Here is a 17,324-nt window from a genome sequence, read left to right on the forward strand (position 1 = left end):
TCTGTATGATGTACATGTCAGATATGACTACGACCAATTACAAAAAGATTTTTAACAGTGAGGTATTGGGAAGAATAATTTACATTCTGGCAAATAGAAGAAGAAAAAAACACAACAGGCACATGAATGAAAACAGTTTTATTGAGTTTACCTTATGCAAGACCATTTAGATCTATCCCCTTAACCTCATACTTAAGTTTGTATATTTTTTAACATTGCATAAGATCATATAGAAGTGATCTATGTAGTGATATGAGAACCTTAATTATTGATGTAATTGCTAGATTGAGGAAAAATGACACATTCATTCCCTCTGATTACAGGTGTGATCATCTTCAACCATGCATTACAGTGGTCTGTGGCTTATGACTTGAATGCAAAACAAACTGGGCACTTATAAGTATTAGGCTACAGATTTGATAAGTTTGTCCATCACATGAAATGATTATCAATGCCAAATGCTCAACCAGATGACCTGCTTGTGAATGGCATTAAAGGTAATGTAGCTGCTAAAGTAGAGGGGTTAAACACCTCAGACCAGAGTATATCAAATGAGGTTACAACTGAACCAAGCAAATCAAACACAAAAACACATTAAATCTCATTGCAGAAGAAAAGTCTATAAAAAAAAGAAAAGAAAAAAAAAAGACCCCAAATAAACCTTTGCTCTGAGCCAACGCAGGCAAGTTTCATCCTCTTAAAAAGTGAGCATCTCTGCCATCAAAGAGGGCGGAAAGCAAGATTGTCTGCAACGCTCAAGCATAGGCTGTCAGAATCGGATGGAGTATCTTATCAGTCAGCACGTCCATGTGGATATCAGTTCATGTGGAGTGGGGAGTGCTAGTTGCCATTGGTGCAGACACACAAGTCAGACGACTGTTAACGTGTGTGAGGGAGTGCAAGACAGTACGTAATTGGAAGGCTTCAGAATACTATAGCAAATGTAAACATAGCCTAGCTCTGGCAGGAAATCCAGTCTACTCTGATTGAACCTCTTTGCAGATGTCAAATTTTGCACTTTAAAAGCCCTTGTGTGTGTTTGTGTATATATGTGTATATCTATATCAAAAACATGCATCCATACTTGTTTCCCCGACAATATAAAAATTGTTTTAGTCAAGTGTATACGTGTACATGTGAGTAAATGGAGGTTTGTGTGTCGTTAACAAGTCTGTATGTACAAAGTGTGCCAGCATTAAGAAAAGTTTACTCATCCCTGACACTAAGATTAATGTGTACAATACACATAAGACATTGGATTTTGGTCATTGGGAAAAAGGCAACACTAAAATGATTATTTGTGAATAAAATATCCAACCTATCAAAAAACCACACATCAAACCTGAAAACAACTTTCTATAAAAACAAAAAGTGTTCTAAAATGCAGTATTTACATCAACAACATTACAGGCTTGTAAGCAATGTGCACAGTGTTGTTTTCCCACTGTAGTGCTTGTAATGCTGTGTACCAAATCTACACAATTCAAAATGCTTAGAAGAATCTATCACAATGCAGGAAAAAATACATTTGTTTTTAAATGTAACAGTCAAACTTCATAGCCAGCCAAGAATAGCTTTGTTATTGGTTATCAAAACATGTTCCAGGCATGTTCTCAGTGAAAGACACCATATTCAGCATCAGCTGTTTCAATCCTAACTCGAAAATCTCCTGTACAAACAATGCAAAACAGAAGTCAACATTGTCAAGATTTCTCATTTTTAAAGATCCAGTATAAACAACTTCAATTCAAAGTTGTGTTTTCTATACAGTGTACAAAACGTGCAGTTTTTGTAAGAGTTAAATATTAATATTGAATTTGGATTATTTACATCAAAACAAAATCCTCTGGATATGAACAGAAAGTACTTTACCACTGCCTTCAAACAGTTCCAGTCCCTAAACCTCCCACACCACAAATACTTCCCACAAAAAAGAAAATAAAATCATAATCAAACATGATGTTCCCTCAAGCATAAAAAAAAATCAACTAGTTAAGGAAAACTCAGAAGTCAGTTGGGAAGAAAAAAAAAAAGTCAAAACACCACCGATTCGAGAATGTTTTTCCTGACAGGAAACAGGACATCATAGGACACTGATGTTTAAAAAATAATGTCACTGTAAAACAGAATTCACATTTGAAACACCTTAGACTATTTTGGCAGTTAACTTTAGACTTATGAACATGAGGAGTTCTCAAACTATCTTAGAAGTTAAGAAAAATATCTGGCAGATTAAACTTGATATAAACTTTTTTAAAACGGCTGAGCAACTTTACTTCGATACACAACTAAATTCCATGTTTGCAGAAGCAGCAAAAAGCTTTAAAACATTTTGAAACGTGTGATAACAGTTGTGTCCAATACTTTTAAGTTTCATCCTTATAAAACAGGTAAATGGACTTCCTGAAAATATAATGACTTAATCCCAAAGCACACACTGGCTGTATCTGTGGGTTAATGCGTTACTAAGGTTGCAAGAAAGAGCACATGGTGCCACAAGCAGCTACGCTAGCAACACATTTACGTCTCAAGCCATGAAAGTGAAATATAAAGCATCTTGCATTGCCATAATAGGCAGATATTTCTGCTGCATCTCTAAAGTTAGCTTGATAAATCAATGTGAAAATGGGACTTTAAATATTTCTCTTCATTACAGGTCACTTCCTCAACACCAATAAAGGCCTTTTAGTGATAAATTCCCTAATGCCCCTTTAATTACAGTATCAAATCACTGACATTTTTGTTCACAAAGGTTTCAACCTGGTCTGAGAAAGTGATTTTTACTTCTTTGACAGTTAAATAGTTTCTCAAACGACAGTAAACATTTTCAAAAGCATCTGAAAATGAGTGTTGTATAGCTGGGATCCTCATGATCAAAAATCTCAGTGTAACTGTTTTAAGTCTTTGGAAAAATATTTCATTGATTTGTTTTTTAGGGGGTGATTCTCACATTTATTAGCCTGACTCTTCAACATGCGCTTAATAAATTCATAATTCCCTTCTTAACCTCTCTAAACAATGATTTTGAGTTTGATAGTTTTGAGTTAAAAAGACCACACTGATCCCTTACCAGAACCTTGAGTTAGAGGATATAAGAATTAACTCGATAGATGACCCTGAGTGAATCATTGGCCTTATAGGATGATGGCCATATTTTATAGCATAAAACATATGTAGATTGCAATTACTTACTTTCAATTAGAAAAAGAAATAACAAAAACTTGCCGCTAATTCAAAAAAAGGTCCAGTTTAAATGTACAGGCACAAATTGTCAGTAAACAGACTTATTTACATCAAGAAATAAAAACAAAAATAGAGGGAAACACAAAATAAATGCACACCCCCCTTTAAATCTCCATTGTGCCAAACGTTCTTCCTCAAAGATGATATGTTTGCATCATAACACCTGGAGCTCATAATACTGAGTCCTCTTCACATCCTGGAACCCCTTTCCTGAAGAATCTGCAGAGAACAACAACAAAAACATTAGTCATTAAAAAACAAAATTCATTTGATACCCGACTGTACACATACCCTGATTTCACCAGCCACAGTCACTTTATAGGATTTTGCTGAAGCACTTATTCCTGCCACAGTGCATACCCTCCCAGCTGGGAGCTCTCATATTTACTCTGCGTGCTTGGCTGATTCGAACACACTGAATAGGGTACAGAAAAAAAAGGGGGAAAGCTCGCACAAGTGAGGAAAGTAAAGCATTGTGCCAGAGACTATGCAGTACGTGGTTTTGGAGCAGATTCTGGGTGAGCTCATGAAGCAGAAAAGCCAGGCCAGGTGTTCTCAACCTTGTTACTCGAAAGACATGCTGCCGACAGTAACAACAGCTTCCCGAGGGATTATGAACTGCCAAAGAGATGATGGGAAAAATTCAAAGCTAGAGCCCATCAACCATCCTCTGGATACAGCTTTTAAAATTGAGGATTTGCTGCTTTCGCCTGTTTTACATAATAGTAAACTGAATATCTCTGGGTTTGAGACCGTCGGTTGCCTTGGGCTCTGGAAAATTATGACTCACTTTTATTTCCATTTTCTGATGTTTTACACACAAAATGGAGTATTTGAGAATATAATCAGCAGATTAATCAATAGCCATGTTTCCTGATGAAGTACTCAGAACTTTGGATCCCATTAACTACTTTTCATGTGACTAAAAGATTCCTTCAGACCACTGTTGTCTGTGTTTCGACCGTGGTCTAAAGATTTGCAAATCCAAAGCACATTAGTCTGCTGACTTGTAAAAAGAAGCTGTGGCTGTTTTTACACGTCATTTCTGGCACAACTATACAACAACAGTCCATCTTTTGTACGCCTTCTTCTGTAACTCCACTGATGTGTCAAAACAGAATAAACAAAAAAAACCAAAGTGGTTTGCTGCTGCAAATTTTTAAGAATGGTGGTTGAAATAAAATGCTGTGAGTAGTCGACCAATCACAAATACAAGTCCTGCTCTGTACTGTACTCCAAAAGGTTCCTAGTCCTAGGGGACAGTTTCTGCGGTGGAAACGTGGCTAATTAAAATAACCATTAATTGCAACCCTAAACCAAGCACAGTAATCATATTATTAAAAATAATAATAACTTAATATGAAAATGGACGCATATGCGGACATCATGTACATGTAGTACTTTTGTTTACTAATTTTTGCTCGGAGAACGCATTCCCCATGCACATATATATCCCGTAGCTTGTTGGAATGAAGTGGCTGCTCGATCACTACAAATAAGAGGTACGCAAATGTCCACATACACCCACTGATGACGAAATTTGAACCTGGCGGACCCTTGTGCACTGCAGATGCAGTTAGTATTTCTGTTTGAGAGATGAATTTTACTTAAAAGCTAAAGAAATGTAACTAAGAACAATTGAAGACAGCAAACTGTTGCATTAACTTGTTAATATTTAGCTAACATTTTGCCTCTACACTGAGCTGATGCATCAATGATTTGACTAATAACACATCAGTGCTGTCCAAGCAGCACTTCAACTGCCACTACTTTTGACAATGAAACAGACAAAAGGAGCATAGTAACCCTCCCGTCTCTTTAAATGTCATTGAATGAGGGACAATGAGTCAAACTGCAGCAGCTGATGATTCAGCATGCCATCCATTAACCAAGGCTGCGAGCATGACAATAATTACAAGGGTCTTATTTACACTACTGAAACAAAAAGGAGCTCTTCCCATCTGGTTTCAAATAGAGCTTCACCTGCAAAGAAGCGTTGGCCCAGTCTCAGCAGGAACCATCTGGTTTCTGATCTAGCTTTGGCTCTTCGAAGGCCAAAGCTGATTTATCAACCTGGATTCAGTCACTTTACTTTGGTTTAAGTATATTATCAGCTCAAGCTGTCTTTGAAAGCAAATGTGAGCAAAGTTTTCAGTAGTGTAAACTGCATCAAGGAGGCACAGGGAAGGAAGAAGAGGGACAAACTAGGGAGGTGCGCTGGAGGGACTACGAGCACTTGAGCGCTCACCAGTGAGTCATAAGTGCTCAACCCTAATCAGAGTCATTCATTTCATAATCCGTCTCTTCGTCCTCGCTCTGAGCAACATGCAGCATGCAGACAGCACAGAAGAAGACAAGAAAGACATGGCGTAAAATAATGGAAATTAATGGGAGGTGTAAAATGTTGGGGAACAAGGAGAAAAATAAAACTAATGGGTTATGTTCAGAGGGAATTAACTGCATTTAGTGTCTGAAAAAGTAAAGGAAACAAAGTACAAATGTTATCCAAGGGCACCCTTCTACAAACCTTAATTCACTTGTCACAACTGATTTAAAAATGTGCCACTTCTCACAAATAAAAAACACAAGCTTACTCCAAAAAGTAGAGATAATTTTAGATGTCAATTTTTGGATATGGTGCCCCTGGAAACAAACACAACAAAGTCTCTACTCTCTCTTTACACGTTTTGGAAATATAAACTGGTAGCGTTTAAATCTTCCTATCAAAATAAACAGCAGCATGAATGCAGGTTTAACCGTGCGCTTCGTCACGTGCGGTTGCCTTTAAGGAGTCGGGGCCCCCGTGGAGACTAGCTGATGGGACTCTGAATTCCTCAGGGTGTGCCTCCTGCTTCCCTCCCAAGGCCCTTGAGAAAATGACAGACCTTGCCAATTGCAGCACTAATCTGCAGACCTGTGCTCTCTTAATGCCCCTAGTACAGAAGAGACTGTTTAGACTGGGTTAGGTGGTTAGAAAAATGCTAAAATTAATGTCTGGTTCGCTTTATTTTATACATTTTATCTTCTCTCTCTCTGACTACTTGTGGTTATACAGGCAGGCTGTTTCTTTTTTAAGTGAAGGCCTGAATATTCACAATGTTCTCCTTCATAGAGGCTTCTCATCAATAAACCAGAGGTGCTTTCAGTCCCCTGGTGGCATGTTCATAAATGCAGTGCATTTAAAACATCCAGCACAGGCCATCACTCACACATGTTTGCTAGGGATGGATTTTCAACCGGCCCCTCTTCGCACACACACACTCACCTTAGCCTTCTCACTGGGCTCACTGTTTGTCCCGTATGATTGATTGTGCAGCTCCTTGGAGACTACGCACAGGAACTCGGCTTGGTCTTCGTTTCCGTAGTTGTAAGAGGAGCCTATGCTGACCAGCTAGGGAGAGACATGAGAGCAGAGCACAGAGGAGGAATTAGCCTTAGACTGATGAAGGAGCAGAGGCAAAAACTGGGTTACTCATGGTGGGAAAACAGAGGAAGGGAGACGTTAACAGTAATGTAAAAAAATAAAAAAGGAAAAAACAAAAGAGGTTGACAACCAATTAAAGAGCACAGAGAGTCTACAGGTTCCTGCAACTTTAAGGCTTCTTAATGTATTAGAAATGTTTTTCAAATCAGACATTAAACAGTTCATACAGACAAATATAAGTATGATGTTAGATATTGATTATAGGATAAACTATCTAGCATTTATTTTTTGCCTTTATTAGATGACAAAGGAGAACATCATATATTATGGGATAAGGTGGGGATAACAGGTGAGGACAATGGTCCTTATATTGAAACCCAGGATGTCATGGTCGCACAATTACCCCACTTACAAAATGAACTACACATCAAGAGAAGATAAACGTTAGAAGCTTCAAAACCAATTTCAAGACTTACATTGAATTGCATTTTGTGTATACAATGACTTAAGATTGACACATTTTAAACAGTATTTTCAGGACCTGCAGACACGTCAGCCTTAAAAAAAAACAACAACTAAAATGTCAGTGAGGATAAAAGGGCAAACATAAAACTGAGTTATCAAAGACATGACACAGAAATCAAATAAGTGGTGGTCCACAGAAAATAAACTCATGATATTGAAAGAAATGGCACATAGGCGTCAAAGGCAGAAAAAGGATAATCAGCAGATAGTTAGTGAACACAAATGCAGGGACTCGACCACAGGAAGCAAACATGCTGGTTGAAAATAGATGGGGAATGGTGGAATTGACTTGATAGGACCAGGCTTGTTTAAAGTAAACAGATGGAATCAAACGTGTTGAAATTTACAGTATCTCCCATAAAGTTAATAAAAGGAGCAAACTACAAAGTAGCTCACTCCCATTAATCAACACCAGTCCCATTTTTTAAGCTCTCTGATTTGAATGTTAGTAGTGCCACGACACAGACGTGTGCAGGATTTTCTCAAGTGCTCCGACTGCCATAATAGTTAAGATCAATACCATCAGTGCTAGATATTATGTACTGCATTGTATAAACTGCTTTATATGAGTCATAATGACTTCCAAAAAGAATGACTTAGTATCTCAGAATAATGACTTTGTATAGAACAGAATTACAGAAATACTACGTCATTATTTTGACAAAGTTTCTCATAATGACTCAGGATTTTTTTTAAATCACAGTGGTGGAAATGGGCTTCCATAAAAGGGCTTACTCGATTTGAGAGGGAACTGAGTGTCTGTCAGAAAAATAATAAATATGAGAAAATCCCTCATATAATGTCTTAAACATATTTTACAATGAGTTATTTCTAATGTACCTGTTCCCAGTCACGTCAGTTTAAATAAAAGACACGAAAGGAGACAAGAGGACAAATAAAAGGGACGACATCTTTATAAACAAACTGCATGCACACCTTGAAAAACATGAGAAAAAAAAACACAGCAATTCCTGTTCCTGAATGACTGCTTTTACTGCTGAATGTTAAGTGTGTGTACACTGCAGGCTACATGTATACCGTCTGTACCCAGGTGTGCATGTTCAGACATGCACCACCTCATTAGCCACTGCTGCCGGAGACTTGTTGTTGTTAAGTGTTCTCTCTCACATTAGGCACCAATGCAGCAAAAAAAGAAAAAAGGGACCAACTAATCTCACTAGCTAACATGTATGTGACTTGTCACACTGCTAAAAGACTCAACATTCGCCAAATCCTAAGACTTACAGCTTAAAACACACTTTGACAAATTGTCTATGTTCATGGGAGTCTTAAAGACGGCAGTAGGTCATTAAAACTCATCTACCCAAAAACTCTCCTGGGCTGCCAACTGAGATTTCGGCTTTGCATAAGGAGTGTTTCTAGGAGTTTCCCAGCTGACCTGTGTAAGGAGATTAGAGAGATTTCTGCTCTAATGGGAGGTCCAGTGATCCCTCGTCTCGGAGAGATTCATTCACACACATAAACACTACCGACACCCAAACATGTGGTTTCTCATTAGGATAATTTACCTTTAACCTTTCCATCTGAACACAAACTCTTATGTTATAACTTGGATTATTTTGTCTTAATGTTAGAATCTACTGCATTTACCTGTTGGGAAGATAAAACAACATATTTTTGAGTTTCACCTCTAAACAACCATTTCTATTTTACAGCATAGCCCCCAAAACAGCTAAGTGGCTACATCAAAGCAAAACACAGAAGGCTGCTGACAAGCTTACAAACTGTGAATGCAGTATGAATAAAAGAACAGTATATTAAAATAAAATCACAGACAAGAAAAGAGGTGTCATGTTCTCTTAGCCTCACTGGTGAGCAAGCAGTACAAATGAACACTGTAAAGAAAACTGAAAGGAAAAGAAGAAGAAAAAAAAAAGACCAACAGCTATGTGTCTACTTGGGACAAACAATGGCCAACGGGTGTGTATGGACAACATGGGGACCATGCAGTGACCAGCCCGTGGACAGAAATTTGTGGGACACACCTCTCCGCTGTTGTTTGGCAAAGCAGACTCCTCTCCCTTCACCTCCCTTGACACAATCAGCAGAAACTCTGACTGGTGGGCCCGCCCGTAACCTATACTGACAAGCTGCAACAACCAATCAGAGCACAGAAGGGATGCCCGGATCATGTATGCGGACATTGAGAAAGATGTGATTTGCTGTTTTTCCGCTTTTTTTCCAATATTGAGGATTGGACTTTTCTGGGTCAATGTGAGCATAGCGGGGTGGGTGAAGCACATGAAAGGAGGATTGCTGCTGTGAGCCTGCGGGAGGAGATTTACCTGTTCGAACTTCCAGCCGTCAGACATTGTGGACACCATCTGTGTCAGCTCCTCCTCCTGGCACTGCAGCACCCGGTACACATGTTTGACCGGAACCTGAGAGGAAAGACGGACACAAGAGGGAAATGGGATGGAAAGGGAGAGATAACAGTTCATGAAATTAATAAAAACAGGAACGTCACACACATGAAGAAATCTAACTTAATAGAACTTCATATACCTGTGATGTTTTACAGTCGCGTTCCCTGATCTTGTCCTTGATGAGCTTTATTAATGATGTGATGTTGTAGAATTCGGCTTCTTCTAGCACACCTTCAAACAGTGAGAAACAAACAATGAAGCTTTTAAGACAGTATATCTTGCTACCACTAACTGATAATAAAGGCATCTGCTTAAGGCTTTACAGAGAAGCTAAAGTAAAGTGTTAGAATGAAGTCTGCATTAATGAAGTGAAATACTGAAAAACAAAATATTCACGACAAGGGTTAGGCTTATAATCTTTTTAAATCGCAATAATGATCTAAATTGGGATAATTTTTCTTAATTTTGAAATGCCCTGTAGACTACAGCGACATTTGACTGTAACCCGACACCCCACATGGTTTGATACATTGAACCCATCTAGAAAAGTGCTGCCACAAAAGGGCATGCACATTAATACACTCTTTCCTTAACAATGGCTTTATTGTGCTACAGACAACTGTATTTTAACCTGTAAAGATTTCTTAAAATTCATCAGCTATTCCACAGAGACATTACCTTCCTCTGCCAGGTCCCTGTTGAGCACCAGTTTGCCATGCCTTAAGTAGTTCAGCACTGGCCCAAAGTATGTGGGGTCTCTGTCTATGAGATAGGCACCAGTTTCATCCTGAAAAGCAGAAGAGAAGGAGGATGAGATTAGTAGAAAAACACTGTGTTCACTGTTCAATTTGAAGAAACAATCAAAATATTTTGGTCAAACCCATGCTTAGATAACACTGATTTCAATTTAAAGTCTATGAATACAGTATAGGGAATGCAATAAAGGCACAGAGATGAAATTGATGTCAAATCATCTCATCCGACTCAAAATTTAAACTGGCATTTTCCCAAAATGTTCCTTTAAACATAGACAATCAATAAGCGAGCATATACCTTAATCGAAACATAATCTGGGTTTAAAAAAACAACATTGTGCATCAGTGGATAAAACCCAAGGGATGAAAATTACGAGGTCAGCTCCTGTGCTCATAATCTCTACAGGGGTTGAGAGGACATGCGCACGCAGAGCCACACACGTACGACAGCTTTGGGATATCACTTCACTATTCCCAAAGGCCTTGGGTTTGATCTCGATTCCTTCACAACCACTGGGTATTCCCCTATTTCTGTAAGTACTGTGATTAGACAGTCTTTGTCTCAAGGGGGGAAAGGAGGCTAAAACAATTAGAGAACAGAAAAAAAAAGGATTTGGAACAGGAGGCTGAATCCACCAAGGGGACCAGGAGAAAGCACCTTGGCTTACAACCGACAATTAGCCTAGTCTGGTCCATTACATAGTTGGCCTAACACATAATATGAAAGTCAGTTTGAACAGCTGTTTAACTAGTGCATCTACTGCCTATTTACTACTAGAAGCTATTCAACACCAAGTGAAATTGGGTGAGGCAAACATGTATGACATTTACTCAAACACTGACACGGAGGAAAGGCCTTAAGCAAATTCTGTGCTAATCCTCAAACGCCGCAGGATGTTTGACTTTGCATCAGTCGAGTATATGGCTGTAGGGGCAATCTTGGGAAAACTGGCAGCACCGCCGGTTGGTGCAACAACACAACAATATTGGCATACACTCCAGGCCAAGTGTACACCTAAGAGGACATGCACATTCGTAGTTACCTCGCCTTCACAAGTCCAGACACGGATTCAACTCAAAACCCATTAATCTTTCCAATAATGAGAAATGGTCCCTGTGCATTTTCTTTTGTAATGAATATCTGAACCCTCTTAGCTGGCTGACCTCATTTCCAAAGCAAAAATATCCCACCGGAGCCTGATGAAGCTCTATTCTGGTCTTACATTTCCATAGTCACTGAAGTTTAAGCACAAGCACAGGTGGGCCTGTGTGGAGGAAACAGATGTGGCCAAAGTTGCACAACTCACCACATTCAAACTATGCTTACAGTAAGCCCCTGGCTCCTAGTGATTCTGCATATGAGAAGCTGATGTGCAATTCATTTACAGATTTCGTTTGACTACATGGCCACCTGTATCCACTGGTAACCATTTAACAAAAATCCCTACCCACTGATGGTAAAATACTGAAAAAGTGCATTTCCCTTTTCCACTGAAACGTACAGTCACTTTTCCTAATATATGAACACAAGATATTTACAGATTTTCCAGCCAGCAACTACTGTTCACATTATGGAGATAAAATATGCAGTAAACACCCTTTGAAAAGCCACTATGGCCATCTATGAAGCCAAGAAATTTTCTGCATTCCCAGTTTGCTTGCTGTGAACCGGCATGTTTTTCTTGTACTTATAGTGAACTTGAAAGCAGGTTGGGTTTGTTTATACTACTCACATGTTTGCCTGAGGAGATCACCTGTTTTTGCTTTCATCCCTGTCAAAAAACCTGTTGATCTTGTACTTTACATATCGTTTTTCTTTCTGAATAAATATTGCAGACATGAATCTTGATGGCTTTGCCAGCACCAGAGCAATATTGTTTTTTGATTAAACTCGTTTTCCTTATCTTAATCTATTAAACCTGGGTTTGGTCTGTAAAGGACCGTAAGGCAACCTATGTGATATATATGCCTTCTTCTCAAAAGACATTTTGACATTTTACAGTAGGAAACAAAATTACTCAGCCGATTCCATTTAGCTGGCTCACTGTCACACTTGAATAACAGACCCACTGTTAATGTTCTTAGCAACACCTGTGCTCATCTGACTATGAAAAGTCAAAACGTCTGCAGTGAAAAGGCCAACTGCACTACACAAATAAACTACCTCAAAATACACCCACTGATCAAACACTTTAGGCTTCTGTGCGTGTACTCTTCTTCTGTAAACGTTCTGCTTCCTGATCTGTCCTGCTGACAAGCCTGTTGCTGTCCCTCTGGGTGCACGTCCATCTTTGCAGGACTTGGGGTGACCCAGTTCAGAGAGAGATGATTATAGGGGCTCTGATATGGCCCATGTACACAAAGGGGACATTGTTTTTAATTAAAAACAAAAGGCTGTGTCTCTGGGGGCCCAGGCTGGGGAGCGCTGGGCAACAAACAGAGGGGTGGGGACAGTGAGGGAATAGGAGGAAGGCTGCTGGGATGTACTGTAGACCTGCAGGAAAGGAGGAGACAAAGTGAAGAAATTTATTGAATTAGAAAGCTCGAAGCGCAGACAGAGAAAGCTCGCCATTTCTGTGTAATACTATGATAGCGATGATGAACAAAACTACCTGGTTGTGAAGAGTAACAGATCAGGTCATTCCCGACTATAAAAAGCAACGAACTATCCTGACTGACACTGAATGCTAATTCATACCTTATAGAGTAAAAATTCTACACCTGCACTGGACCAACGGCTTCAACCAAAGAGACTAGATGATATCAACAAATACACCGACACGTGTCAACACTGCCCACGATAACCACCAGAAATAGGTCAGCTCAGTGCGGCTCAGGCATGCTACAGGGCTAGATTCTGATATGGCCTTGCAAAAATACGAAAACCACAACGCCTTCATACTTAAAAATAAAATTGAGGCAAACAAACAATAATTAGAAGGGTGGGCTTCACAGCAGAGGCAACTTAGTGTGTTGAGTATTAACCTTATCATTCCTCTCCTACACACAATACATATCCTCCCACAGGAAATACCATGGTGACCCACCCCTGCAGGCACATGACGTCCAGTAAGGCTTTCTGCAGACACATCAACACTGAAAGTCAATTCCTAATTTGATAAAATTAACAAGTCGCTGCCTGTTTGCGCCCAAGTATGACAATGAGTGTGCCCTAGAAAATTTGCATGCAACCACTCACTAACTCAAGCAAGGCAGGTCAAATTTCATAGGATTTCAAAATAATACACCAGTTGGTGTAAAAAAGCTGCAACTCTGCAGGAGATGCAAACAATTACCATGATCATGAGAGGCCTTTCCAAGTTGCTCAAGAGTAAAAAGAATGACAGAATTATCAAAATACTGCTCGACCTTCACTGCAGCCGAGCCCACTGCAGAAACAGTACTTAAAGATGTTGCAGTAGATCTTGTGAGTCACATGACTGGAGCTACTTAGCCAAGTGGAAGTCTGATCCTCCAAGAGCAGGAGCCAGGAGTCCCTCTGGAGTACAAGCAGTAATGGCATAGTAAAATAGGCCTTCATCTTTTAAATAATACACACACAGAATCAAGGCTATATTATGTGAAACTCTCTCATATTTCAAGAAATTTAACCATTGTCGTATAAATGCGAGTTTGACCTTTCACCAAGGCTGCGAGGAACTCCTCGCCTTTTCTACCATTTTCAACTGTGAAAGGCATCACCGTCAGGGCCTTTTTGCAGAACAATTTATGATGGAGGAGCGCTTCAGGCAGTAAATGAACGGTTCCTTTTAAAAGTCCCCTAAAAGCTTTGCTGTCATGATGAGAGGCAGTTAAGTAGCTCCACGGCTAAAGCTGGCAAGCTGGGAAAAAGCTGCAACCTGGAGTCCTCTCTAGGACGAATGTGAAATGTGGAATGCCGACGAAAAAGACTGAGTTTAGTGCAGACGACATAATAAATTCACTGCAACATTTTGACGCTATGATCAGTTGACAGCAGTTGGCTTTTGTGAATAAAGTTGCTTTGGACTGATAAAGCCCATAGGATCAGCTATGAGTCGCACCTGATTTGCCAATAGCACCCTGCAGTGTCCCGCCTAGCACTTACTAGAAGACTGAGCAGGAGGAGACCAAGATATCACCTTTAAATATTTACGTTCTCTCCCACAGTGTGCTCAGGCATGACACAGAACCTGAATCCAGCATTAAATGCGGCCATATTTCTCTCAGACATGCCGCAGAGAGAACTTCTCCGGCTGCGAATGGATATGAATATGAAAAGAATAAAGACGTTGAAGGAACAAGAATCCTTTGTGATGTGGTGCTTAAAAAATTGATGCAGCTCTCAAAGCTAGAAGGCTGGGTCTCTACTTGAGTGGTCCTGACCTCAGTAGTTTAAGAGCAGGAGTCTGCCAAAGGGATGGATTCCCATTGATGTGCATCTCTCAGCTTGTTGACTAGACAATTGAAATTTTTGAGAGGAGAAGCCACTCATGATCTTGCAGCATGAATTAGTCACTTATGCCAAACAAAGCTAGTAACAATATCACTCTAAAATGTCAGCAATGAGTGGCGTGTCAATTCTAAGATAAACTATCTGAAAAGACCATCAGCGGTTGTGGCCGTGCACGTCACACCACTCCCTCCACTTTCTCCCTGATCTACCCCAATGTGCAAAACAGGCTCCAGTCAACAACATGAATAATGCAGCTCTCCTCAAGAGTCCTGCTGAAGCACGTCAGCCTGCGTGACTGAGAACTGAACCACTCATTTCCTTGGCTGGGAAACACAATACTGCATTCGCCCAAAAACAGAGCTTCTTCGCTGATCTGTTACTCTGCTGGGCTTCCTATTCACATGCAGGCTTGTGTGACGCAAAACAACAAGATCCTTGCTGGCTCAGTTGCAAATAATATGAAATCGTGTTGACGTATATAGTTTGAGACAGTGGCAAAGTGAAATAATATCTAATAATAACCTGTCCTTTTACTGCAAGCCATCTTGAACCAGACTGCTTGCAGGAGAGAGGTACAGTAATGACATGAGAGTCTGATACACACTTAAGACAAGGGATTGAGATGGACTGATCCGTTGCTCATGGGAGGATAAACTGACAAAAAAGCAAGCTGATTATTCAGAGATTAAGATATTTGCATGAAAATAGGAGATGAGCCACGGTCTCAGCTTAGTATAAAGGGGGACAGAGGTGAAGATTAAAACGTGCGAGTAGATGGAAACAATGAATAATGGGGCAGTGAAATGAACGATGAAAAGCAGAGCACATTACACTATATATGCAGACACTAATACATTGTGTTTGACAGTGCTAGGGGCCTTAAAGCGTGCACACACTGCTGTTAAAACTGGCAGATGGACAAACAGAGAGAGGGCTGCATCTGGAGCATTGAGGCCATTCAGGGAGACGAGTGACTTCATCCAGAGCTCTCTCTCGGTTGTCAGCAGCACCTCACCCCACTTGGCAATGACTTATGTGCTCATTAGGGGAGCCTCACCACCAGCACAGGGGCTGATTACTGCAGAGCAAACAGAGCCAAGTATCAGACTAACCTCCAGAGAGGGAGGGAAAAACACAAATTGATCGAGCAATAAAATCTTGTATGTGTAGGTCATTTGGCAAGTTAATTATAGCACAAACACTTGCAGACATCACAATGGCTGGATGGGCTAGAAAGAGAGATGGAGTGTCACAACAGCACACAAATGTGATGGAAAATGTACACAATTTTTGCACCTATTTGGCTGCTGAAGAGGAGTGACAAAACCCACCCAAGTTTAGATTAAATATTAGCTATAGTATATAGTTACACTCAAATTATGGCTACACCATCTTAGAGGTATCCAAAGCCGAATAAGTAACGGTAGTTTTTATCAGTTCTCTCCAGGTAAAATTACCTTGCTGTCACTATTTGACATTTGACACCTCGGTGAGTGCAACGCAATGCAACGGCCTCATTTGGGCAAAGTTTCCAACTACTAGGGCAACTTGATAATTTGAATATAAAACTTATAAAAAAACAGTGAAAACCATGCACTCTTGCTAAGGCAATATCTGGCATCTTGCATTTCATGAAGACACACAACGGACCAGCTACACACACGGGCTAGCATCAAGATCGTATGTCATGTGGTGACTGTCGGAATCTAGCTAGCATAGCGGGCTAATGCTAACTAGCCGCAAAAAAATTCGAGTTAGCACCAAGTATGAATAAACACCGACTTTTACAAAGCTGGGGATGTGATTCAGCAAACTGGTAAGCGCAGCCATCAGCCACCCCAGTGGCTTAACAATGCGGTGAGTCAATATAAGCTACTTTAGTGGAAAATAAAATGGAGTTAACCAACTGCGCTCCTAACTAACATTACAGCGCTAACTAGCTGGACTAGCTTAGCATTTACCTTGTCGGAGTCGAGCTCGGGGTCAGCTTGGCTCAGTCTGTACAGAAATGATTTTGGATCTCGACACAGCGTCTGTCTCGTTGTTAAAAAATACGTCCCGCCGACGTTCAGTCGAATCCATTTCGCTGCCCCGACACCGGCTGAAAGGTTTCTATCCGCCGGAGAATGGGCCAAACATCTCCGGGGAACGGAGCTGCTCGTATCGGAGCTGTTGTCTGCCATCCCTCTCCTCGTCTCCTCCGCCCTCGGCTCGGCTCTGTCTGTGAGGCTGACAGGAAATATCTAAGCTGCAGCCACTAACTTGGAGTCCACGATTCATGCAAAGCAGGCTGCCAGCGCCTCGGCCACTCCTACTAACCCACTCCACCAGCACCGACAGACACTTGCATAAATTATTCCAGAGAACAGAGGTCCTCCCCAGCTTTATCTACTGACGCTGATCTCTTGATACTGTGAGCCTGCAAATGTCAGAGATATGGAGATGTAACATCTTAACACCTTACTGTGTACAGTCTCATGATTGTTACATAGGAGATGCGCTTTAAAAGTATCCAGGACCAACCAGCTTTAGGGTTTCTCCTGTGATGTTTGCAT

The 17,324-nt window shown here is 40.4% G+C and overlaps 1 protein-coding gene across 2 annotated transcripts; it reads right to left on the bottom strand.

The window, feature by feature from the left end:
* Positions 1 to 123: 123 nt before the first annotated feature.
* kctd5b (potassium channel tetramerization domain containing 5b) lies at positions 124 to 17,063 on the bottom strand. 2 transcript variants are annotated; one of them, XM_073490021.1, is made up of 7 exons: positions 16,731 to 17,063; positions 10,258 to 10,366; positions 9,719 to 9,810; positions 9,499 to 9,594; positions 9,199 to 9,303; positions 6,509 to 6,634; positions 124 to 3,462 (listed from the first exon to the last, which is right to left on the bottom strand). In XM_073490021.1, the coding sequence occupies exons 1-7, from the start codon at positions 16,950 to 16,952 to the stop codon at positions 3,433 to 3,435; spliced, it is 780 nt and encodes a 259-aa protein (XP_073346122.1). In that variant the 5' UTR covers positions 16,953 to 17,063; the 3' UTR covers positions 124 to 3,432. The 2 variants fall into 2 exon arrangements, with proteins under 2 accessions (XP_073346122.1, XP_073346123.1); XM_073490022.1 differs by lacking the exon at positions 9,199 to 9,303.
* Positions 17,064 to 17,324: the final 261 nt, after the last annotated feature.

This window comes from Pagrus major, chromosome 20 (genome assembly GCF_040436345.1).
Source record: "Pagrus major chromosome 20, Pma_NU_1.0".
NCBI lineage: Eukaryota > Metazoa > Chordata > Actinopteri > Spariformes > Sparidae > Pagrus > Pagrus major.